At 46.7% G+C, this 23,914-nt stretch overlaps 1 protein-coding gene across 4 annotated transcripts in view; it reads right to left on the reverse strand.

Annotated features, from left to right (window-relative positions):
• Positions 1–1,550: 1,550 nt before the first annotated feature.
• Positions 1,551–23,914, reverse strand: part of CXXC1 (CXXC finger protein 1) — a 36,389-nt gene continuing 14,025 nt past the window's right edge. For all 4 annotated transcript variants that reach the window (XM_055003790.1, XM_055003788.1, XM_055003789.1 and 1 more), the window contains 9 exons: positions 23,665–23,772; positions 19,165–19,349; positions 16,190–16,397; positions 13,005–13,115; positions 8,066–8,115; positions 5,977–6,073; positions 4,392–4,544; positions 2,668–2,818; positions 1,551–1,905 (listed from right to left, as the gene is read on the reverse strand). In XM_055003790.1, the coding sequence (XP_054859765.1) occupies positions 2,672–2,818; positions 4,392–4,544; positions 5,977–6,073; positions 8,066–8,115; positions 13,005–13,115; positions 16,190–16,397; positions 19,165–19,349; positions 23,665–23,772 (1,059 nt within the window). In that variant the 3' untranslated portion in view covers positions 1,551–1,905; positions 2,668–2,671. The remainder of the gene's footprint in view (positions 1,906–2,667; positions 2,819–4,391; positions 4,545–5,976; positions 6,074–8,065; positions 8,116–13,004; positions 13,116–16,189; positions 16,398–19,164; positions 19,350–23,664; positions 23,773–23,914) is intronic.

Raw genomic sequence — 23,914 nt, forward strand, 5'->3', positions numbered from 1 at the left:
TGCTCAAGATAAAGGATACATTCTGGTATATTAGGCATGAAAGAGCTAAGAAAGAAGACTATAATCCTTGCCAGGTAAGAGAAACAAGAACAGGAAATAGGGACAGAATGGTGGTGGAAAGAGCCATTAAGTCGCTGCCAACTTATGGTGACCCTATACAGTTTTCAAGGCAAGAGACTTGAAACAACTTGGGACTTCCTTGGTCGTCTCCAATCTAAATATGAATCAGGGATGACCCTGCTTGTCAGATCTTGGAAGCTAAGCAGGGTCGTCCCTGGATGGCCCAGAATAGCCTGATCTTGTCAAAGATCAGGCTATTCTGGGCCATCCAGGTCAGGGCAGGGATGGAATAACTCTCCATAAACAGAGGACACAAACATGAATCCCATCAATACTTTATGTTGTAGGATTGAGCTTCGTAAGGAACTGGGGGCTCCACCACAGCAGGGTGGACCAAGTAGGAGCCTTATCTTGAGATATGTCTCGTGGGGTAAATACACAATGCAATCCTAAACAGAGTTACACTCAGTTAAGTACTCTAGAGTCAGAGGGCTTCGAAAGGAGTAACTGTTTGGAACTGCACTCTTAAGTGGGTAACAAGAACTCAAAAGCATCACATATTTCTTCCTGACATGCTTCCTCCCAATTGCCATTCTTGGGGTAGCCATCAAGTTCCATAGGAATGGCATGATCCTAACAGAAAGGCTCTGTATGTCACCTTAAAGGGACAGTTATGGATCAGTTACATCGTGAGATCTCAGACACAGCCAGGGTGGGGGCTACATGAAAATGTAGAAACAAGGATGGGAGGGAGTGCAGGGGTAGATAAAGGAAGATTGGCGAGTAGAGATGGGCACGAACTGAAATACAACCCAAAATTCGTGACGAACCAGGCCAGTTCGTGGTTCGCGAACCAGCGGTTCGTCAGATCCCATTTCTGACAAACCACCACAAACTTCAGGCTGGTTCGTTTGGTTCATTTTTCAGTTCATCACTGCAGACAGCCTGGTGCTGATCAATCAGTTTCCTAGGCAACAGGGGATGGACTTCCTGTAGACCTTCTGCTGACCCGGAAGTGATGATTTGCTGGCCTGGGAGTGATATTTTCACGAACCAAAACAAACCGATTCATGAACCAGGGCAGGTTCGTGAAAGTTCATGGTTCATGGTTCGTGAAACGTGACGAACCACAAACCGCATGGCTCGTTTTTTTTCTGGTCGTGCCCATCTCGACTGGAGAGAAATAGCAGAGAAAATGGTAACTTACACTTGGGAGACATCAGTTTTAATACACACACACTACTAAAGGTTTTTTTAAAAAATTAGCTTCTTTTCTGCCTTCAGAAAACAGCACAGAATGGGATGATTTTTTTAGCAGAACTAACTGCTTTGATCTGATCGGACAGCCCCTATATCTGTTTTCCAGCTGTCTTAGCCCAGAGCAGCTGCATAGTTCCTACAAAGGTCTTTGCTGCAGCATGGCATTAAAAACCTAGATGAATTCCCACTTACTGAAGCAAGATACGGTCTTTTAAAAAAAGACAAAATACTTTCCTTTCTTTCTCTTTATTGGCGGGGGGACAGAGGGAGAAGGGGCAGAGAAGGAAAACCACACTATTTCCCTGCTCCCAACCCCTCTCGCCAGGTCTCCACCTTTGAGCACAGGAATATATATATAAAAAAAGAATTATACACAGCCAAGGCTGACAGACACTGGCATGGGAGCTAGAGCCAAAGGCAGTTAGATTCTACTGGAGCGAGAGGTGGCTGCTCAGAGCCAAAACCCACACTGGAGCTTACTACTTAATGTGTGTGTGGGGCCGGGGGAGGCATTAAGAAAAATCATTTTTAAAAAGTTCTGGTTCAATTGGCACTGAATCACAAAGGTACCGCCAGCAAGCACACCTGTGAGGAAAGAAAAAAAGACGGGAATTAGGGTAAGGAAGACAAGACTGAACAACCCTGAAGAGTCAACATGTCCCTGAGCTTGCTGACTGTGCAGGGAGGGAAAACGAGCAGAAGTGCACCGGTCCTGCCCCGCACCTCTGCATGATCGGCACATCATCTGCGCGGTGTGAACATGCAGAGGAAGAGTCTGCGCATACATTCCCGCCCCATTATCAACAACCTGAATGTCAGTACAGGGCTAACTGCTATCCCCTTAACGGGGGCTTTTTCATAGGAAAAGGCAGGGATCAAGTTCCTGCCACTCTCCAGGTGAGACATCTCATTTCTTGATCAGGCCCAGGGCAATGCTTGGGGGAGCCTCCTCAGTCTAGTTTTGGCCCTCCCTGTGGCCCCGGTGCCAAGAAGAGGCAAATGTGTACCCCACCTCCCCAACCCTAGTGGTGGATAAATCCTGATGCTTCCTAGTCCGCATCAGAGCACATTTTGTGGGTCTGGTTGGTGCTGGAGTTTTGCAGGATCGGGAAGTTATTATGGGGTGGCTAATCAAGAGCAAGTGCTGCCATCTTGACTCACATTAGTGGTAGCACATGCAGGTCAGGGCAGTGCCCGAGCAGCCACTGAGACGCATCCCCTCCCAACGCACCACGGAAGCAATACAAAGAGGTGTGGGGCACTCTTCCACTTGGTATAGGCAGCTCCCTTCTCCTCCCCACTACATTTTTGGGGGGTGCTCCTAGGGGATATTAACCACGAACTCACCGACTCAGCGATCAGTGCTGGTGCGCAGGTCTGTCGTCAGCGGGTCGTGCTGGATCGTCTGGTGCAGCATAAGGGCCAGCAGCCCCGCTCGGTTGGTCATGGCCATCCGTACGTTTCTCTCCTGCTCAAACAGCTCATCCAGCTTGTACCACTGCCAAAATTCAAGGGGGAGGTTGCCATCAACTGCCTTGTGGGAGCCTCTCTCTTTTACCCTCCACTTTGGTGCCGCTTTGGCTTCTCTCTGCAAGTCGTGCGGGGCCCCAGAAACTTCAGCCCATCTCCCAAGACCTTAAGACTGCAGAGAAGGAGCAGGATTGTGCCTAAGGATGGCCAAGTTCATTGGGATTGGCTGAGGGCAACAGCAGGGGCAGAGAGAATACCTGGCACTGGGGTTATTAATGAAGACGACGTACAGCGCAAAATAATTTTGCTGCCTTTGTATCCCTGCCCTTAAAACGACGAGACCCACATTAGCTTTTTCCACTCCATCCCACTCAAACATTCCAACGAAGCAGTCAGGACTGCCTCCAATCACTCCTTTCTCCATGCAGACGTTTCCCCCTCTTTCCTTATTTGGATGTTTTTGCAGACTCCGGAATTCCCCTCTTACTCACCTTCAGCCAGTCAGGAAACACACCTGTCTGCCTCACCTTCTTCTCCCCTTTCTATCAAGCTTAGAGACACAAGATACAAAAGTATCTCTTGTTTTTTCACCGCAAGCCTCTGATCCTATCAACCCAGCCTGAAAATCTGGATCTCTTTTAAAAGCCTCTGCATTATCCTCTGGCTGTACCTCTGCGGCCTCTAGCCTCCCTCTTCTTGGATGATACACACAGAACAAGCGCATGGGCACCTGGAATATCCGCATCTTATTGAGGGCATTCTACACGTTGATACTGCCGTTATACACCTGATGTTACCACCACCGGGCAACTGTATTAATTGTTCTGCTCAACAAAGTTAGCTCTGATTTCATTATATTTCCGGTCACCAGGGGTCATTTCGTAGAAAAAGAGCTGCAGGAACTATATGCCATGCCCCTTGCCATCACTGGAAGTGTGTCATTAGCATAACTGATTTGCATATGCCACACCTCCTGACATCACCTATCCTGGCTGTTTTGGACCCAATCCTGGCTATTCAGGGCTGAAATTGGGCCCAAAATGGCAAAAAAGGGGTGAAAATGGCTGAAAAGCAGCCCAAAATGGTCAGGATCGGGCCGCTGCTGAGCGGGAGAGTGATCCACCACCCGTCAGAGGCCCAATCCGGGCCATTTGGGCCCCAATCCAGGCCGAAACAGGCCCAAAATGGCTGAGAGTCAGGTGGGCGGGGCCACTTGTCATGTGACCTCTTTGGAGAACTACCGGAACTGCGTTCCTGTGCATTCCCGCCCCATTCAAAATGAGCCCTGCCAGTCACAATACTTTTCCAAATTAGTGTGAGGAACTTCGTTGTTCTGCCAAAAGATTGCTTAGTTACTACGATGGGGTGTGTCTGCCCGCAAGCCAGCAACTCCTTTAGCACAGAACCAAGAGGCAGTGGATGGAAAGTTTCGTTCACGCAGCCTGGGAAACACACATCTTCACAAAGGCCCACAGCAGCAGCTGAAGACCTTTCACCTCTGCAAATTCTCTGCAAACAACCAGCCAATTCTACAAAATTTAACGAGGCCAGTTCACCCTTAACTCCCCAGTTCCCAGACTCCAGTAACTTCTGATCCGTACCACGCGCACTCGCTCCAGGTCCACCTCGGCCCGGCGCAGTTTCTCCCAGCAGTAATGTCGGTTGCATTTTCGCTTGGGCACACGACAGAATTCCCCAGTGAGCTCAAACACATCTTTTACAAGGGGACAGCCACACACCTCATCTGCAGACACCTAGAGAAATATCACAAGAAGGACTGTCGGTTGTCTAACTAAAATAATTACAATTCCATGCCTAGATGCTCCAAATTCTGCCCAGGAAAGGCAGAATTCTGCAACCTGTACAGTTCATTAAAGAGAAGTTATGTAAAAACTGCATAATTTGCATCATATATTCTAGGTTTAACTAGTCACAGAGAGGGGAAAAAGAACTATGCAAAGCCCTTTCCGCAATTGCTGGCTATCTTATTCAGATACCTCCCTGGCTTTTGAGATATCAGCAGGTACTGCTCAAAACTTCTCCTGCTTAGCAGTACAGCCGTAAGAATTAGGTACGGGGGCGGGGGGGATGCTATCCCATCCTTCCAGTCCACTGAGCAAAATTTATTTTTAAAATTAAATACTCAAAATATTTATAATATTAATAATAGAAACATTCGATTTATATACCACCCTTCAGGACAACTTAACACCCACTCAGAGCGGTTTACAAACTATGTTATTATTATCCTCACAACAAAACACCCTGTGAGGTGGGTGGGGCTGAGAGAGCTCTGAGAGAGCTGTGACTAGCCCAAGATCACCCAGCTGGCTTCAAGGGGAGGAGTGAGGAATCAAACCCGGCTCTCCAGATTAGAGTCCCGCGCTCTTAACCGCTACACCAAACTGGCTCTCCACCTTCATTTATACCCCCGCCTTCATTTTTGGCTCCAGTGTGAACCCTTCCTCTGCTCTAAGAAGCATTCCTCCAAATTAAGTGGTCCTTCCCCTGGACGGAGAGCCACTTAAGTAAGAGGTCACAGATCCAGAGGAGTTAGCCATGTTAGTCTGTAGTAGCAAAATAGAAAAGAGTCCAGTAGCACCTTTAAGACTAACCAACTTTACTGTAGCATAAGCTTTCGAGAAACACAGCTCTCTTCATCAGACGCATGGAGGGGAAGAAGAAACTAGTCAGATATCATTATCAGAAGCAAACTGATCCCATTATCAGAAGCCATTGATTGCATCTACTCCCCTCTCCACCTATATATCTGACCAGTTTCTTCTTACCCTCCATGCATCTGACGAAGAGAACGGTGATTCTCAAAAGCTTATGCTACAGTAAAGTTGGTTAGTCTTAAAGGTGCTACTGGACTCTTTTCTCCTTAGACTGGAGGAAAGCTCCTTGGAGGATGGTGAATCCACCCCCACATCCTTTTATTTTTTTAGATAAAAAAACAAGGTTCTCAGGATGTTGAAATCTTTGACCAATATCCCATTCTACACATTTTCTCTGCTCCTACAGAATCACAAAATGCATGTTGTTTTGAGCAAAGTTCACAAAGCTGTGGGATATTCCACCCAAAGCTCCCCCACCCCTTACAGATTTAGATGGAGACCTAGCCAGTTCAAAGTGCGTGGGGGAGGGTGTGTGTGGCCAGAACCAAGGGAACAACCCTTTTCCTACCTTTGGATCACGTGAATGCTCCGGGCACAGGACCTGCAATCGTTTGCAGTAGGTCTTGCTTTGTGGATTGTAGACATCACAAAAAAGACGGGTCGCCCTGAAAAACAAGACGATCGTCATGCCACCACATCGCCCCCACGCAGGAACGTCCTCAGTGAGAATGAGACCTCAGCCGCCGAAAGGGTGTTTATAAGGAAGGCAGATGATATGATCATCAATGATATTCAATCCAAATCAATCCCGTGTGTTGGCCGGTGGCGAGGGAGAAAGTACTCCTAGTTCCTTCAATTTCTCATTAATGGGACAAAGCTATATTCATTACACGTCTTGTTAGCATGGCTATCAAACCCAGAGTTTTCCACGCAACACTTTCATTTGCACTTATGTAGCAGTTCTCGGTCCTTTGGAATCAGGACCCATCCCTACCTTATTTTGTTCTGTTTACCCACCTTTCTCTATTCTACGTTATCTGTTCCTCACACCGCACCCCCAATCTCTCTCTTCTTCTAAAATAAAACTTTTAAAAGAATGAAAAGGGTGGCAGTGTAACTGGTGCTAGGTCAAGGCACAGCCCACTTCTGGATCCTGACCTGATAGTTTACATTAATGCACCAGAACACGTTCCTTCCCTGAGCTATTTGCAGAGGAGAACAGAGAATAAACAGCTCTTTAGCACGTTTCCTTTGAATAGGTCCTAGCTTACTACAGGCAGAGAGCCAGCATACTAACCCATAAAGCCCTATGCGGACTGGGACCTGCATATCTGCGGGACCGCCTCTCCCCATATGTGCCCCAGAGGATGCTCCGATCAGGAGATAAGCAACTACTAGTGGTCCCTGGACCCCGGGAGGCCCGCCTGGCCTCGACCAGAGCCAAGGCCTTTTTGGTCCTGGCACCAACCTGGTGAACGCTCTGTCAAATGAGACCAGGGCCCAGCAGGATCTGTTATCCTTCTGCTGGGCCTGTAAGAGCTGTTCTGCACGGTCAGGGCTAAGTCGGGCCCCCATCGGCTGAATAGAGGACATTGAGTCCCTCCCTGTATAGAACCATCCACCACCTAATGGCTGCTCTGCTGAATGTGAACTACTGATTGATGGGTAACAGCAGTTGATTGTTTTTGTGCCGCCTTATATAGATTTTTTAAATACTTAAATATTGTATTATTGTTTTAAGTGATCTCAGTTCGATCCCGGCAGAAGCTGGGTTCAGGTAGCCAGCTCAAGGTTGACTCAGCCTTCCATCCTTCCGAGGTCGGTAAAATGAGGACCCAGTTTCCTGGGGGTAAAGTGTAGATGACCGGGGAAGGCAATGGCAAACCACCCCGTAAAAAGTCTACCAAGAAAACGTCATGATGTGACATCCCCCAGGAAATACAGATGAATAACTTGAATGGGAAATAGTCATCCAAAATACACTAAAACTCTCAACCCTCCCCGGCTATAGGATACAATATCTTCGGCGATGAATTAAGTGAGGAGGAAGAGGAAGGAGAATCAAGGAGGAATAGAAGAAGGAGAGGACTCAGAGACTTACTCCTCTTATCCGGATGTGAAGAAACAAGATAAATAGAAGAATGATTCTTACAAGGGACTTCTGCCGAAGATATAGAAACTGTATATGAACTTATGGGGAGGGGTTGGGCAATGGGTATATATGTACGGGAATAAGGATGTTTCGAAGGAAATGCACAAAAATATACAATAAAAAAAAAATGATGTGACATCCCCCCATGGGTCAGTAATGACTTGGTGCTTGCACAGGGGACTACCTTTACCTTTTTTTTTAATGTATCTAATGTAAATTATTGTGTGTTTTAGATGTATGTGATCCGCCCTGAGCCTGCAGGCTGTGGGAAGGGCGGAATCCAAACTGAATTAAATAAATACATAAATAAATAAATTGCACAGTGGCTAGTGTTGGGCTAAGATCCTAGGAGACCCGGGTTCAAATCCCCACGTTTCCTAGTCCCCTTTCTCTCTGTCCAGCTGGCTGTGCAATAAAAAGGAGCAGGTCTGAAAAGTCGAAGAATCCTTAGTGCAACATCAGCAACCCCCAAGCAGAAAGGACCAAAGGTTGAGGGCTGACTTACCCTTCAATCCGTGTTGGGTACATGGACCCAAAAGATGTCTGGCTCTCGTACTGCAGAGAAGAAGAGAAAAACACAAGTCGTGAAGTCAGCTGGACTAGTTTCATTTCTCTATTTACTTTAGCAGTAGAAAAGAGCAAGAGTCCAGTAGCACCTACAAGACTTAACAAAATTTTTGGTAGGGTATGAGCTTTCATGAGTCACAGTTCACTTCTTCAGATACCAGTGAGCTGTGACTCACGAAAGCTCATACCCTACCAAAAATTTTGTTAAGTCTTATAGGTGCTACTGGACTCTTGCTCTTTTCGACTGCTACAGACAGGCTAACTTGGCTACCCATTTTGATCTATTTACTTTAGATATTTATACCCTGCTTTTGTCCCCAGTGGGACCCAAATAACATCATTCTCTTCTCCTCCATTTTATCCTCACACCCCCCAAGGTAGGTTAGTCTGAGAGCTAAGCTACAAGAGACGAATTACTCGAGGTGAAGGGAGTCGCAATGTTATCTGGGAAGCTGAGTTTTAGACAGATCAGAAGCCTTTGTCAATTTCCCCTCTCTACAGAACCAGGGAGATACTGCTCAGAGGGTTTGTTAATTTCCTCTTCACCTCTTAGAAGGGGAGGTGAAACTGACAAGAGCCTTTCAGAGGCAAAGAGGAAATTAACAAACCCTCTGAGCAGCACCTCCCAGGCTCCCTAGAGAGGGGAAATTAACAGCCTTACATTCTCTTTTAAAACTCAGCTTCCCGGCTAACATTGCAACTCCCTTCATGTGCTCATCTTCGTGTAATTCATCTCTTGTAGTTTAGTTCTGAGTGTAACTGTGACTGGCTCAAGGTCATCCAGTGAGCTTCTATGGCAAAGTGGGGGTTTAAAAATGGGTCTCCTAGATCCTAGTAAACACTGTGCTTGCTTTCCACATGGCCATTAACTTCGACTGAACAAGCCATGTGTTTTTAACTTCAGATTTTCCCCTAAAAAATCCAGTGCCTTCCCGCACTCAGAAATGCAGTGCCTTCCTTACTCCTCTCACTTCTACGTCCTTCCCTCCTACAATCAATAGCACGGTCCAAAGTCTAAACCCTGAAGTCCACCGCAATCAAGATCATAATTTTTCTTATGAGTGGGAGAGTCAAAGTAATCCACCTCATTTAAAAGAGCGGACACTTAACTATTTGAACACGGTTACAGATGTCAGAGATGTCAGTTTACAGCTTGATCCTTTCTTAACAGGAAGCCCCGCTGAATGTAGCACTGGCACAGCCCAACACGATATATCTGATCTTCCAGTTAAATAGCTGACGGAACAACTGAATACAACCGTGAATCCTTACTAAATATAAATCTAGTGTTTATATATTTGCGTATGAAATAACAAACATCTATACCCACAAGCAATACCATATACATGTGTCAATATTGGCCTTAATAGTTACCCACTCTTGTTAAAAGAAACATTTTCACCCAAACGTGGAAAAAAAATCACGCTGCTCCTTTTATGCCTAATATCCCTCTCCATCTTCAGATTAGGTGCCCAGGATCAGGCCTGCAGTTGTTTTTATCCTTTGAACAGGACCTGTCTTACTACAGGCAGAGAGCCACAACAGCACAGTAGATAGTGTCGGGCTAGGATCCTGGGAGACCCAGTATAGGAACCTGACAGCTCCAATCTCCTATTTCTGGGCGCTGGTAACAGCCATGCCAGACCCCTTAGGCGGAAGGAAGGCACTTGTTCATTTATTTTGTGAGACTTTTCAGTCTCCAGGTTCCTGGAGGCTTAAATATCTTTAGTTTGTTGAGTACAAAGTTACAGAGAGCGCTGCTGAGCATAAAGCACTCTATTTCGGGCAACAGATATGCAAACAAATAAACCTTTCTATCACTAGCTAACAGTTGTCTGTCTAAAAACACGTAAAGCTTGCTACCTGTGCTTCTCTGATTCAGTTTCTCTAGTTGGTGGTTCTCACTCATTGGTCTAGCAAACGAGTCCATTTCCATGTCATGCGACATGAGGCATATTAATAATTTGTCACTGCGATCACGGTAGTATTAAAGCAGGACATGCGAAACTGTCTCATTGCCAACTATATGCAGGCTTGCGTCTCAAATATTTAAATGCAGAATTGGTTAATATGAGAGGCTTCCCAGATTCCTTAAAGGTCTTTCACCTTCTGAATGACTCCCTGTCTAAAACCACCAAGAATGTAGCAGTGTTTCTCTATACGTCTATAAAATTCCGTCAGGAGGGGTGCCAGAAGTAACTTTGTTTTTCTCTGTTTCTTGTATTGTGAATATCGTGCCAACTGATGCCAATAAAGGCTAACGGAACTGAACATATTAATAACAATAACAATAACAACTGCTCTTATATATCGCTCTTCTAGACCGATTAGTGCCCCACCCAGAGCGGAGAACATGTTAGTGTTATTATCATCCCCACAATGCAGCTGGGGCTGAGAGGAGTGGCATACCCAAGGCCACGTACCGAGCTCATAGCAGTAGTGGGATTTGAACCAGCGGAGTGCGGGTATGATGGCTTCAGAAAGACCATCTCTAGAGAGAACTGGGCATCCATCTTTCCAGGGCTGCGAACATCACTCTATCAACCAAGAGCCAATCAGGGCTCTTTTCTTAATTGGTATTGCTAGTCGTGTGAAATTAGGAAGTGAAGGTATGAGCTGTGAGAGCCCGTCCGTTCAAGGCCGAATCTCCAGGGAACTAGCACAGGCCCGCAGGTGTTCAGAATTAACAAACCGGGCACCTTTTATCATTGCTGGTGGGAGTGCCCCCTAATACAAATCTTCCGGACAAAAGTGTTAGAAAATATTAAGATCGTAACAGGCTTTTTGGTCCCTCTACATCCAGAAATAATGCTATTGGATCAATGGGACTCTATGGAAATGCCTACGGTCAGTAAAGAGCGAATTAGCACACTGTTAGTGGTGGCTAAATCATTAATTGCAAGAAATTGGAAATCTCCAAAAGTTCCAACAATTGATACTTGGAGAACGAGAACCTTTGACCACTACATTCAAGAGAAAATCTACGATACCGTTTTTAGAGCTGAACATTTCCCTAGAGAAACAAACTTTGCAACCAAATGGGACCCAATTATCGAATATAAGTCTAGAGATAACTTATTACAACAATCTGATAATGAGTAAAATTAGACTGCATTCATACAGCTGTTACCTAACAAAACCTATTAGTAAAATACCTACCTGGAGATGAATATGAAGTCACACTGTAGAGTACTTTTGGATATCTGCAAATAATCTTTTGAAACCTCTTTGGACGAGCAATGTATTTCTTTCTCATCTTTACTACTAATTGTGTATGTACCTAATCCCTCATGTAAGGACTATTGCCAAATTTGTATCTGTAGTTAAACTTTTACATTCTATGTAAATAGTTGGTTTGTTATTTGTCATTAATAATTTTTTTAAAAAAACAGAATTAACAAACCAGCATATTTTTTCTAGCTATGCCCGAACCAGGCCTGCAATAACTTACAGCCTGAACCAAAGTTCAGCCACTTTTAATAGGAATTTAGGGCTTGACTGTACATCTTCCTTACACCCGGGTTCAAATCCCCCCTACCATGGAAGCTAGTTGCATTCCTCTTACCCTAAGCTACCTCATAGGGTTGTTGTGAGAAAAGGGAAGATAATGAAGTCCAACCTGCTTTCCGTCACTATTGGGACAAAGAGCGGGATATAAATTAATAAATGCAATGTGAGGCTGTAATTGTACCACAAATTTGGGGGACTGCAAATATACACACAGATCTCCTTACAACCGCAGCTTTCATTTTTAAAAGTCACTGCAAACGCCTGGCCTGTAAGGCTGTAAAGAGGTACATGTGGCAGCCACTGCTGAAATCTCAGAACTCAGGACCGCGCAATGACGTCACTTTGGGTCAGCTGGAACAAGGGGGGAAATTTTTTAAAGTTTAAATCGCCCTTGGCGAAAATGGTCACATGGCCAGTGGCCCTGCCCCCTGATCTCCAGACAGAGGGGAGTTTAGATCACCCTCCATGCCATGGCACGGAGGGCAATCTAAACTCCCCTCTGTCTGGAGATCAGGGGGCGGGGCTACCAGCCATGTGACCATTTTCAAGAGGCGCCGGAACTCTGTTCCACCGTGTTCTGGCTGAAAAAAAGCCCTGGCTGTATATACAGCAGCTTTACAGAATGAGAAAAGTCATGAAATACAAGTCACAGAATTCAGCTATTCTTGCCACAGAGTACAGATTATCTGTACGCCAAACTATTATTTCTTTTGAGGCAGAATGCACACAGCCCTGGTTAGAGACACTTTATTATTCAGCTGATCTTTTAAGGTGCTCCCGAACCTGAATCTTGCTCTTCTACTACACACCAACAAGGCTACCCACCTGAAACGAACTTTATTATCATGAGACTGATGCCCATAACAAACGAACTCAGTCCTCCATCTTTCCCCTCCACTCCTCTCTCTTGTATTTTGTAAGCCTGAAGGCCTCCAATTCCCTTTTATGTGAAGCATAGCAGCATTATTATTTTTTTACTGAACTTTTGATGCTGGGAGAGATCATTCTTGTCTAAAAAGCTGGCTTGAAATAGAGTAAATCCACAAACTGAGAGTCATCTCACATAACCCAGAAACGAGTCAGCGAATTGATCCACCCATCCGGAAGGGGGAAACCGTTCAGCCAAGGCATACTTGCCACAGACAGGTTTTACCTGTCATTCTAATAGCCTGCAACCATCTCTATCTTGTTCATGCTTGTCACCAGCTTATAAGGCGCGCTAACAAACGTTTCCGTTTTATGGATGGAAACTCAAGGCTGAGAAGAAGCGGCTTGCCTAAGGACCACTCTGGGACCACTCGAACACAAACATCCAAGCTCTAACACCAACCGGTGGACCAAGAGCGGAGAGAAGGGGGTCCACGTACCTTGGCGTAGCAGCGCTCCATGTGGCGCAGGGCAACTTTGGGGTTGATAGGGTGGCCGCAGGAGACACAGAAGATCTGCAAGTCGGTGTCGTCGCTGTCTCCTTCACTGGTCTGAGGCGGGGGAGAGAAAGCAGGCAGGCAGAAAAATCTGAATCAGGAGCGTGGTTTCTTACGGCCAAGAACACCTGACCGCATGGACCTAACAGAATGCAGACCTGCAACGCTGTGGCCTGCCAAGCCCAAGGCAGCCCCTCAGCTATGAATCGTGACCTTCCTAGTGCTTCGATGTATTGTCGAAGGCTTTCACGGCCGGAGAACGATGGTTGTTGTGGGTTTTCCGGGCTGTATTGCCGTGGTCTTGGCATTGTAGCTCCTGACGTTTCGCCAGCAGCTGTGGCTGGCATCTTCAGAGGTGTAGCACCAAAAGACAGAGATCTCTCAGTGTCGCAGTATGGAAAAGATGTAAAGAGCACATCAAGCACCAATCCATATGCAAAAGAACCTCCTCAGGATACAGTGAAGCCTCCCGCCATTAGCATTCCACACCTTTTTCCACACTGTGACACAGAGAGATCTCTGTCTTTTGGTGCTACACCTCTGAAGATGCCAGCCACAGCTGCTGGCGAAACGTCAGGAACTACAATGCCAAGACCACGGCAATACAGCCCGGAAAACCCACAACAACCATCGTTCCTAGTGCTTGTCCAGGTATCAGCTTGTGCACTCCAGGGCAAGCTGCAAAATAGGGGGGGAAAGGCCAGGAGCTTTTCAAATCCCCTAGTGGGTTACCTTTAGGCCCTTTTCAACCTGGCACCAACCTGGTGGAACTCTCTGTCCGCTGAAACAAGGGCCCGGCAAGATTTACTGTCTATTGATTGATTGATTGATTGATTGATTGATTGATTGATTGATTGATTGATTGATTGATTGATTGATTGATTGATTGATTGATTGATTGATTGATTGATTGATTGATTGATATTCCGTCCTCCCTGCACAAGCAGGCCCAGGCTGGATTACATCAAATAAAAACATTTATAATAATTTACACCTTAAAAAACATCTTTCCGATGGGCCTGCAAAACAGAGATGTTCGGCCAGGCATATGGTCGAGGTACTGGCGGGCTTCCTTGCTGGTCTCCAGTGGTGGGGGTGGGGGGTGTAAAAAAACCCCTCACCCGGGTTTCCACTGAAATATTAATATATCCTGCCTGCTCCCATTTCATGGAATGTGTTTAGGGGTTGAGCAAACTAGGTCACAATCCAAATGTACTGTTTATTGTATTTTATGATTTTAATGCTGTTTTTACTGTAATTTATTTATGCTGTAATCTGCTCTGAGCCCGTTTACTGGGAGAGCGGATAATAAGTCCAATGAATGAACGAACGAACGAACAAACTTGGTTGAGCGGGTACCCAGCTGTGAGGCAGGGCGTCATTCCAGCCACAGATCCCAGACTGCCCTGAGCAATCCTTATCACTTACGTGGGAGATAAGTGGGTGTTAAGATTCCCTCCCCTTCAAATCAGCTATCATGTTACACACAGCAGAGTTCAGGCTTTTGGATTCATTCCACAATTCAAAGGGTTGGATCCAATGGCCCGTAAGCAAAACGGACCAGCCATCCCAGATCTTCCTCATTCTTCCTCCCCCAGCAGCTCTTTCCAGTCCCAGGAAAGTTTATTCTCACGATCATGGGATCTTCATGAACTAACAGCAACGTGGGTTAGAAGACCGCAGTGGGGAAAGGGAGACCGGCCAAATCCCTGCCTCTTCCATCACTGATGGAAGAGGCAAGAGGGAGCTATTTTGCCCCCTCCTCCCACGTCAGTAGTTCAGCTACAACTCCAAGCAGATCCCCATAAACCCAGGAACAGACATTCCTAGGGGCAAAAAGGATTTTGGAAAGAAGGGAAATTAGGGGAAGATCTGCAGTCTTTTTGGACTGGATCCAACCCATTCTGACATCTTTGCCTATGAGGAAGGATGGAAGGAACTCTGCAGGCTTAGCCTGGAGAAGACTGCCAGCAGACGCAATCATGCTCTTCAAATACCTAAAGGGCTGTCCTGTGGAAAGCAGGAACAGCTTTACCCTCTGCCGCTCCAGAGAGCGAGGCTATATGGCCCTAAGTTATAAGAGGGGAGACGTTGGTTGGTCGTCAGGAGAAGGTTCTGAACAATGATAACAGCTGGAGAATAGAACCTATTGTCAAGGTAGGGGGAGGCGCCTCTCCCACACTGAATGTCTCTCAAGCCAAGGTTGGACGGCCATCTGTCAGGACCGCAGTAGCTTTGGATTTCCTGCACTGAGCAGGGAAATGGACTGGACAGTCTACAAAGTCCCTACCATCTCTAAGACAGGGGGCACAAGAGTAGAGGAAGAGAGCGGGCCAGCCGGAGAATATGGCCTACTTGTTGGGGGTAGAACTATCCCAGGAACTTTTTTCCAGTGATAAGAGTCTCTGGGACTCTGGATAAGAGTGGGAAATGGGGACTGCTCCTTACACACCCAAGATCTATCAACAGTTCCCACCGAACTTGTGGCAGTTTTACCACCTGGTGACAGTCAGCAATGTCCATGTTTTGCCTGGATTGCTTTCACCCTAACACCAAACCCAGAAACTGCCATGGCATGCTCGCTCACATCTGAGCCACCCCTTGGGACTGCATCAGGAAGATTGGGCACCAAATGAACCAACCTAAGTACTGTGGGGCAAAAGACCCCAGGACTAGGAGAAGAGACAACTTCCCCTTCAATCCCTGAGCAACTCCCCCCCCCGCCATCAGAAACCAATTTCTCTGGAGGACCAAAGCCACACGGAGCCATTCCAACACGAACAGTGCAATCCTAAGGAGAGGTACTCCAGTCTAAGCCAACTGAAGTCAATGAGCTTAGACTGGAGTAACTCTGCTGAGGATTGCACTGTAAATGAATGATACCATCATAGAGCTATTATGGAGACTTAATTTGGCACTGCATCCATGCTATTGATGTCCACCGGGACTTGAATTTGCATCAAGGTGTAAAAGTAAAAGCATCTCTATAGAGTTTTGTTGGAAGTATGGGGTTCCCCTATAATTCCCTGATGACTCCCTGCCAGGAATGCACTATTCTCAGCCAAGCAAACAAGAGGCCTCCGGAATCCCGTCTGCTTATCCCCTTTCGCCCTAGTCCCTCCAGGCACCTCTTCGTCCTCCTTGATGGCTTGCTGCTTGGCCCGAACGATGATCGCTTCCAGCTCATGGAATCTGCGCTCCATTTCCTGCAGCTTGAACCGGGCCTGCTGCTGCTCCCGCCGTATCCGCTCCAACAGCTTCTTGCCATGCTCTTCCGCCACGCACGGGCTTTGCTGCCACTGCTGGATCCGCTGCGGGAGGATCTCATAGATGCGGCTGCAGGGAAAGAGAAGAGCAAGCCCATACACTGAGAAGGAGCAGCCGCTGAAGAGGCAGCCAGTTTGAGACTTCCCAGAAGTCAGCACTGCACAGTGTCAATTCATTGCCAAAAGATGCTACAAGGGTCCTAAATCGTTTAAGTAAAAAAACCTATTTTTATTTATTTATTTGATTTATATCCCACCCTCCCCATAAGCTCATCATTTAGAGGAGGGGGTGAGACCCAAAGATGCCCTGCCTTGCCATTTCAGGGGATAAAGATGGGGGGGGGACAAAAATTTTCAGACTCCTGTAACGATAAGAGTTCCACCAAGCCGTAAAATCCTTAATATCCTAGAACTCTGGTTCTGGCTCCAAGTCTTTGCAGGCCCAGTTCCGGCCTAGCTTGGGCAAAAAATGTGTTGACTTGCTAATTTACCACACCTGCCTGGCCTTGAGAAGTCTGGCATTCTCAGATCCTAATCAGTCCTCCCTAATTTCTCATGCTAGTAATGCCAATTAACTAAGAGCCAAACTACAAGAGATGAATTACACGCAGCAGCGGCACCAGGGTTTTCGCCGCCCGCAGCGGCTGCAACGGCACATGGGTGGCCTCCGAGCTCTCCTGCTCGGTTGCCCTGTGCTGCCGCAGACACCTGCCCGCGGCTGCTGCGCCCGACTGGGGGCGTGTGCTGGCGGCAGCAGCGGCGTGGGGCGGGAGGGCTAGGAGGCTGCAGCTCCGTGGCGCGCACTCCCGCCCCCCGCACCTCCTCCGGTGCCCCCTCCGGCACCCCACGCCCTGAGGCCACCACCTACCTGGCCTCAATGGGCGCGCCAGCCCTGATTACATGAGAAGGAGCACGTGAAGGGAGTCACGTTAGCCGGGAAGCTGAATTTTAAAAGAAATCAGAAGGCTTTGTCAATTTCCCCCCTCTTCAGAACCAGGGAGATCATTGCTCAGAGGGTTTGTTAATTTCCTCTTTGCCTCTGAAAGGCTCTATCAGTTTCACCTCCCCTTCTAAGAGGCTAAGAGGAAATTTGTTATTTTTTTATTTTATTTTCTTACATTTATAGTCTGCCCTCCCCAAACAGGTGGGCTCAGGGCGGATCACAATAACTTAAAACACACTACACAATTTATCAGCAGTGACCATTAAAAATATAAATAATGCATATCATTCATTTAAAAACATATACTACCACTATATAGATACAACTATAACAATAGAGAGCATAGCAGCACGTTAGACTATGTTAGACTAGAAATAAACAAACCTTCTGAGCAGAGATCTCCCTGGCTCTGTAGAGAGGGACAAAGCCTTCCGATCTGTCTTTTAAAACTCAGCTTCCCGGCTAACGCTGCGACTCCCTTCACATGCGCATCCTTGTATAATTGTCTCTTGTGGCTTAGCTCTTAGTGAGCCTGACTGGCTATTCGCGGTGGGCTGATGTAGCTGCCTCAAGAAAAGATGGCTGCCTACTACACTGTAGGACTCTCTCTATTCACTATTGCTACACTATCATGTTGGAGAAAAGACTTGTTCCACGCTCCTTACCATCAAGATGCCTAAATGCATGGCATGGACTCCTTAACTTAGCCTATTGGTATGAACTTTCCACCCAAGAAGCTATATCAGAGAAGCAAGTTAGCCAGCTTTTAAGTATTTAGACCAATAAATGACTAGCTGGAAATAGAAAGTGTTATTTGTTTTGCTTGCCTGACTCAAGAATGGTCTCTGCCCCACAAACACTCTCGGTAACCTGTATTCAATAACTCTACCGTATTTTATTTAGCCTGTGTCAAGAATTACTTGTTGCAAGAGAGCACACCCTCAGAATGAACCCAGAGGCTGAAAAGCCTCAAAAGAAATAGGACCAGAGCCTTTTCTAGTTCCCAGGGATCTTGGTGTGGCTGCGGGTCAGCGCTCAGGAATGGGAGCAGGGGAGCTCTGTCTGATACAACCCCACCCCTTGGCTCCCCAAAGATATCAAACTAACCTTATTGCTCTCTGGTTTGAGCTTTTATGGAGCTTACAGGCCTGCTTGTCTGTTATCCATGTGATCCTTGGCAGAGTTATATCCTTCTAAGCCCACTGACTTTCAACTGATTTAGAAGGGGGAAACTCTGCTTGAGATAGCACATCTGTCCTCCACAGCACCCTCTAAGTGCCGTTTCTTTTGTGCAGATGAAAAACTGTATACGCCGTATTCCTGTATACGCCAATCCAAATTTTGCTTGGATCGTTTTTAATAAAACTGAAGACTGACGACACTGAATAGTAGCAACCTTAGTAGTAAGCCACGGCCAACAGAAGATACAAACTAGATGGCATAATTGTACAGGATAATTGCTGCCCTAACTACTACATCTACTTATCAGGAACTATTTACATGTATATAACTTTTAATTATTAATGTATATCGGTATCACATTTTAAATCGTATATCGGTTTTACATCTTTAAATCGTATTTTAGAGTAGTGTGTTTTCTTGTTTCTGTGTTGTGCTAGTCTTTGACTGTAATAAACAGATTGATGGGTCTCATTGCTGTTTTTTTTGTGCAGATGGAAAACTGGAGAGACTGTAGAATTCCCAGGGCACCGAGCGGGGCCACCCTTCCCAAGCCCAAATCCAGCGTCCTCACTGCCACACCAGCTCATTCATTCGATGAGATCCCCTTTCAATCGTCAGCCCCACACACCCCGACCTCAGTACCTAGATGGTGCCGACAAAGCTACAGCAAAGTTTGGGGAAAGGAGGCAGAATTGAGGTGGCCGACTCTTACTTGGCTGCCAGCTTCATGCCGCATTCATCAGAGCAGTACTTGGAGTTGGCCCGGGCGGCCTGGATGCACCCAGGGCCCAGGCACTGGTGCAACGAGGAAGGGTCTTTGGTGTCGACACGCTCGGTGTGTTTCGACCGGTCGCGGTGCTTTTGCTTCTGCTTGTGGCGCTTGTACTTCTCCTCCTTCTGTGGGTCAAGAACAAAACAGCTATGGAGAGTCTCAGCATGGACCAACCCACCAGAGCAAGAAGAGGGGCTCGCTTCTTCCAAGCGGAGATTTTACCAATGGGCAACAAGTGTAGCTGCCCTGGACCCTGCAACTGGGGGGGGGGGGAGCACAACTGCCCACAGTACCACCACCCAAAAAAGAGGGGCCAAAGAAGAAGAGCAGGCTTCTGTCAATGCTTGCACCTGCCCCACCTGGAGTCCAGGCAGCTGGCCGCTGGAGGCAGTGGTAGCTTCTGCCCGGGTCCAATGGGGCAAGTGCCACCCCTCAATGTCCCTGTAAGCTAGGTTGCATTGAAACAATCTCACATATTCTTCTCTAGGTAAAGGTAAAGGTAGTCCCCTGTGCAAGCACCGAGTCATTACTGACCCATGGGGGGGACGTCGCATCACGCATCACGTCACATCTTCTCTATTGTCCCTTTTATGTAGAAATTCGTAGCAAATATTTAAATTCAGTTCTGGAAAATAAGATGGGACTTTCCGATCCCACTAAGATCTACTTCATTCTGAATGGCTCCTCTACAGATATAACTGAGAAGGTGGCTATATTTCTGCAACACGCTATTAAGCTGCTCTCTGATTTTCTATAAAGAGTTTTTCTGATGGTATATTTATTTGTAACCCTAATGCAGTCTGTATATTATGCTTCACTCTATGTGTTTTTATGTCAATAAAGGACTGGAAAAAGGGGGGGGGGGACAGTGCCACCCCTTGTTTGGTTCCAGTGGCAATTCTAGAGCCCCAGCCGGGACTTTTGCCCAGGACCCCTCAATCACTAGGACTGCCCCTAGCAGACACCCCTATTCCCTCCCCATTGTTATCCATTCCTTGGGCAAGAAAAGATCGTCCATAAGGGAAACAGAACATGTCTTCGGGCTTTCAAGGGGCAATGAGTAGCCTGCTGCCCTTATTCTCTGAAGGCCCACACCAGGGAAAAAGAGAAGAGAAAAACAAACTGGTAGAAGCCACAACAATCAGCACCCGTTGAGAAATGTTTTGTATTTGTTTGGTTACCAGTGGAGTACCGGATCAGATTCAAGGTCTTGGTGTTAACCTATAAAACTCTTAAGCATGCTGGGACCAACATATCTGCGGGACCTCCTCTCTCTATATACACCCCCAGAGGATGCTCCAATCAGTAGGAAAACAACTATTGGTGGTCCCTGGCCCCAGGGAGGCCCACCTGGCCTCCGTCAGAGTCAGGGCCTTTTCAGTCCTGGCCCCGACCTGTTGGACCTCTGTCCACTGAAACTAGAGCCCAGCAGGTTTTGTTATCTTTCCGCCAGGCTTGTAAGACAGAGATGTTCCGCCAGGCATATGGTGGAGGCTGGGCTAGGCCTCCGCCAGCCTTGTAGGGAGGGGGTGGTGAATGATTGATTTTTAAATCCCCCCATCAGACCTGCCTACCACCCAGTTTTTAATGCTCAATTGTTGGCGAATATAGCCAAATAGTGACCGCTGCCATCTCGGAAACTTTTTTATTACTGTCATCAATTGAGCGTGAATTATAATGTGTTTTTAACCAAATTTGTACGGGTAGTGTGAAATTAGGTTTATTGTTTTTAAATGATGGGATCCACCCTGAGCCCGCTTGTGGGGAGGGTGGAACAGAAGTTTAATAAAATAAATAAATAAATAAATATTAGATGGATTGGATCCAGTAGAAAGATTCGTGGAAGGAGATGGCCCCCACATTCCCCTTCCCCAAGGAGCCTGCTGCCGTTTTTCCCCAAATGCCTCTCTGAGGATCGCAATAGCTGTGCGAACCAAATGCACCAATGCAGAAACAGGGAAGAATCGGGTCAACTTGCCTCCCTCTCCCTCCTCTGCCGACACAAACCATGAACGGGAGAAAGAGGCAACCTTACCCCTAAATTCCCATAATCGCTACAATGCAGCCCTTCTTTGATGCCTTTGGCTTGAGAGTCTCCCCCGACTCTCAGAGAGGCATTTTGGGACTGCTTGTCTAACAAGCCAGCCACGTTGCAATGATTTGGGGGTGATTCCTGCTTCGTGAGTCCTCGAGTCGGGCTGAAAGGCGAATGAACCGGCTGCTTTGTAAAAGCTAAACAGGTCTCATTGTGGTCAGTAACCAGATGGGAGACTTCTGAGGAATCCCACCTATGTTTGCCCACAGCTCTACAAAAGAGAGGCAGAACACAAATATCATCTACCCAGGGAGGCTCGTCTGCCCCCCTTGATCACTGCCTTCTGCCAAGAGGTGAAGACTCCTGTTTCATTTGAGATTCCGTTACTATAATAATAACATTCAATTTTATACCGCCCTTCAGGACAACTTAATGCCCACTCAGAGCAGTTTACAAAGTATGTCATTATTATCCCCACAACAATAATCCCCCTGTGAGGTGGGTGGGGCTGAGAGAGCTCTGAGAGAGCCGTGACTAGCCCAAGGTCACCCAGCTGGCTTCAAGTGCAGGAGTGGGGATTGGGGAATAAAACCCAGTTCTCCAGATTAGATGCCACGCTCTTAACCACTACACCAAACTGGCTCTCTGTTATTAATTGATGGGTTTTATATACATGTACTGTTTTTAGACGTTGCTTTTTAGTGTCTTTTTAAATTGTTCAACACTTTGAGGGCCCTAATCGGGCAGGAAAGCAAGATATAAACACGTTAAACACAATAAATGAATAACATTTTTTTAAAAATCAATTCAGTTTTTTTGTGTGCAAGATTCCAGAGGCCTGGGGCTGGTTGCCGTCAGGAATAGAACCTTGAACTGTAGTCTGCTCTCTGACGGCCGCTCTTTTCTAAGCGACTGCAGATTTTAATGGACTGCCCAAGCTCCTAAACATTGAGCAATGGAGGAATCTCCTGTTTGTTTGAAATTTCACAACCTGTTTCTTTAAACAAATCCCAAGCCGCTTAAAATGACTCGTGTTAAAAAAGATACAGCTGATCCAAATAAACACTCCAATTCAAATGCCTATTCAAATAAATCAAAGGAACAGCCGTCAAAAGAGAGACACTATCTTTAATCAGGACAAGATACTGTTGTTGGTTTAGACTCAGAGGTTTTCCGAAAGAGAAGAGGTTCATCAAAAATTCAGAAGGGAAGCGGTAAGCCACACTTCCTCTACAAGGCTGTTCCCGAGAGGCCATCCCAGAGAAGGAGAGAGCTCTCCCCAAGTGCCCGCTGCACTTAGCAAACTGGCTGAACTACCGTAAGAAACGTGGATCCCAGGGGGTGTATGAGCACAAGTAGGTAGAAGCAATCTCTGAAGTATGTAGCTCCCAGACTGTAAAGGGCTCCATCAGCAAAAAACAGCACCATAAACTGCATTCAGAAACACAAAACTGTTTTGACACTGGTGTGATGTGCTTGCAAAGTGATACTCCTATTAAAAGGTGGGCTGCTGCATTTTGCGGCAATTGATGCTTCCGATACACTGCCTTCAAGGGCAGCCCCACGTCTAGCATGTAGTAGTACTCCATCCGAGAGATTGCAAGCGCACAGATCGACATGGTTAAGGTCAGCAGAGTACAAGAAACTTACGCACGGTCCTCAGTGAGAGGAAACAACTCTCACACATCTTAATGACTAGACTGGAATCATAGAATCATAAGGTTGGAAGGGACCTCCAGGGTCATCTAGTCCAACCCCCTGCACAATGCAGGAAATTCACAACTACCTCTCCTCCCACACCTCCACTGACCCCTGCTCCATTCCCAGAAGATGGCAAAAAAACCTAGCCAATCTGGCGTAGGAAAAAATTGCTACCTGCCCACAAGGTGAAGATCAGCATTATCGTCGACATGTAAGAAAGGACCACAAGAACTAAGTACTGATGTAACCCTTCCTACCCTCCCTCTCATGATCTGCCTAGGTTCACAGAATCAGCATTGCTGTCAGATGGCCATCTAGCCTCTGCCTAAAAAACCCCAAAGAATGAGAGCCCACCACCTCCCAAGGAAGCCTGTTCCATGGAGGTACCACTCTAACTGTCAGGAAGTTCTTCCTAATGTTTAGCCAAAAACTCTTTTGATTTCATTTCAACCCACTGGTTCTGACCTGACCTTCTGAGGCAGTGGAAAACAACTCCATGCCATCCTCTGTATGAAAGCCCTTCAAGTACTTGAAGATGGTTATCGCACCACCTCTCAGTCAAACTAGTTTTATTGTTAAACTGTGTATCACAAGGGAGCAAAATGCTTTAAGATAGACTTTGGCCATTCAAAGCCAGCCAGCATACTCAGTCTAGCACCTCCTGCCCCCCCAAAACTAAGCTTCCTACTATGCTGGGATCATACCTTCTTCTCAGACTTCTTCTCCCGCCGCTTGACATGCTTGACCTTCACAGCACGCTTCCGCAGGACAGGATCGAGGAAGGGGGCATCATCCGTGTCGCTGAGCCATGGCTGAGAGGAGAACCAGAGAAGTGAAAGAGGCCCATGTCTTGCACACATTAAACCTGGATGCACTAAAGGTATCTCAAGAGCTCTATCTGTCATCATCTTTATATATATAGACAAGTGTCCTGACTGACTCATCAACGCCCAG

Source organism: Eublepharis macularius, chromosome 19, assembly GCF_028583425.1.
Source record: "Eublepharis macularius isolate TG4126 chromosome 19, MPM_Emac_v1.0, whole genome shotgun sequence".
NCBI lineage: Eukaryota > Metazoa > Chordata > Lepidosauria > Squamata > Eublepharidae > Eublepharis > Eublepharis macularius.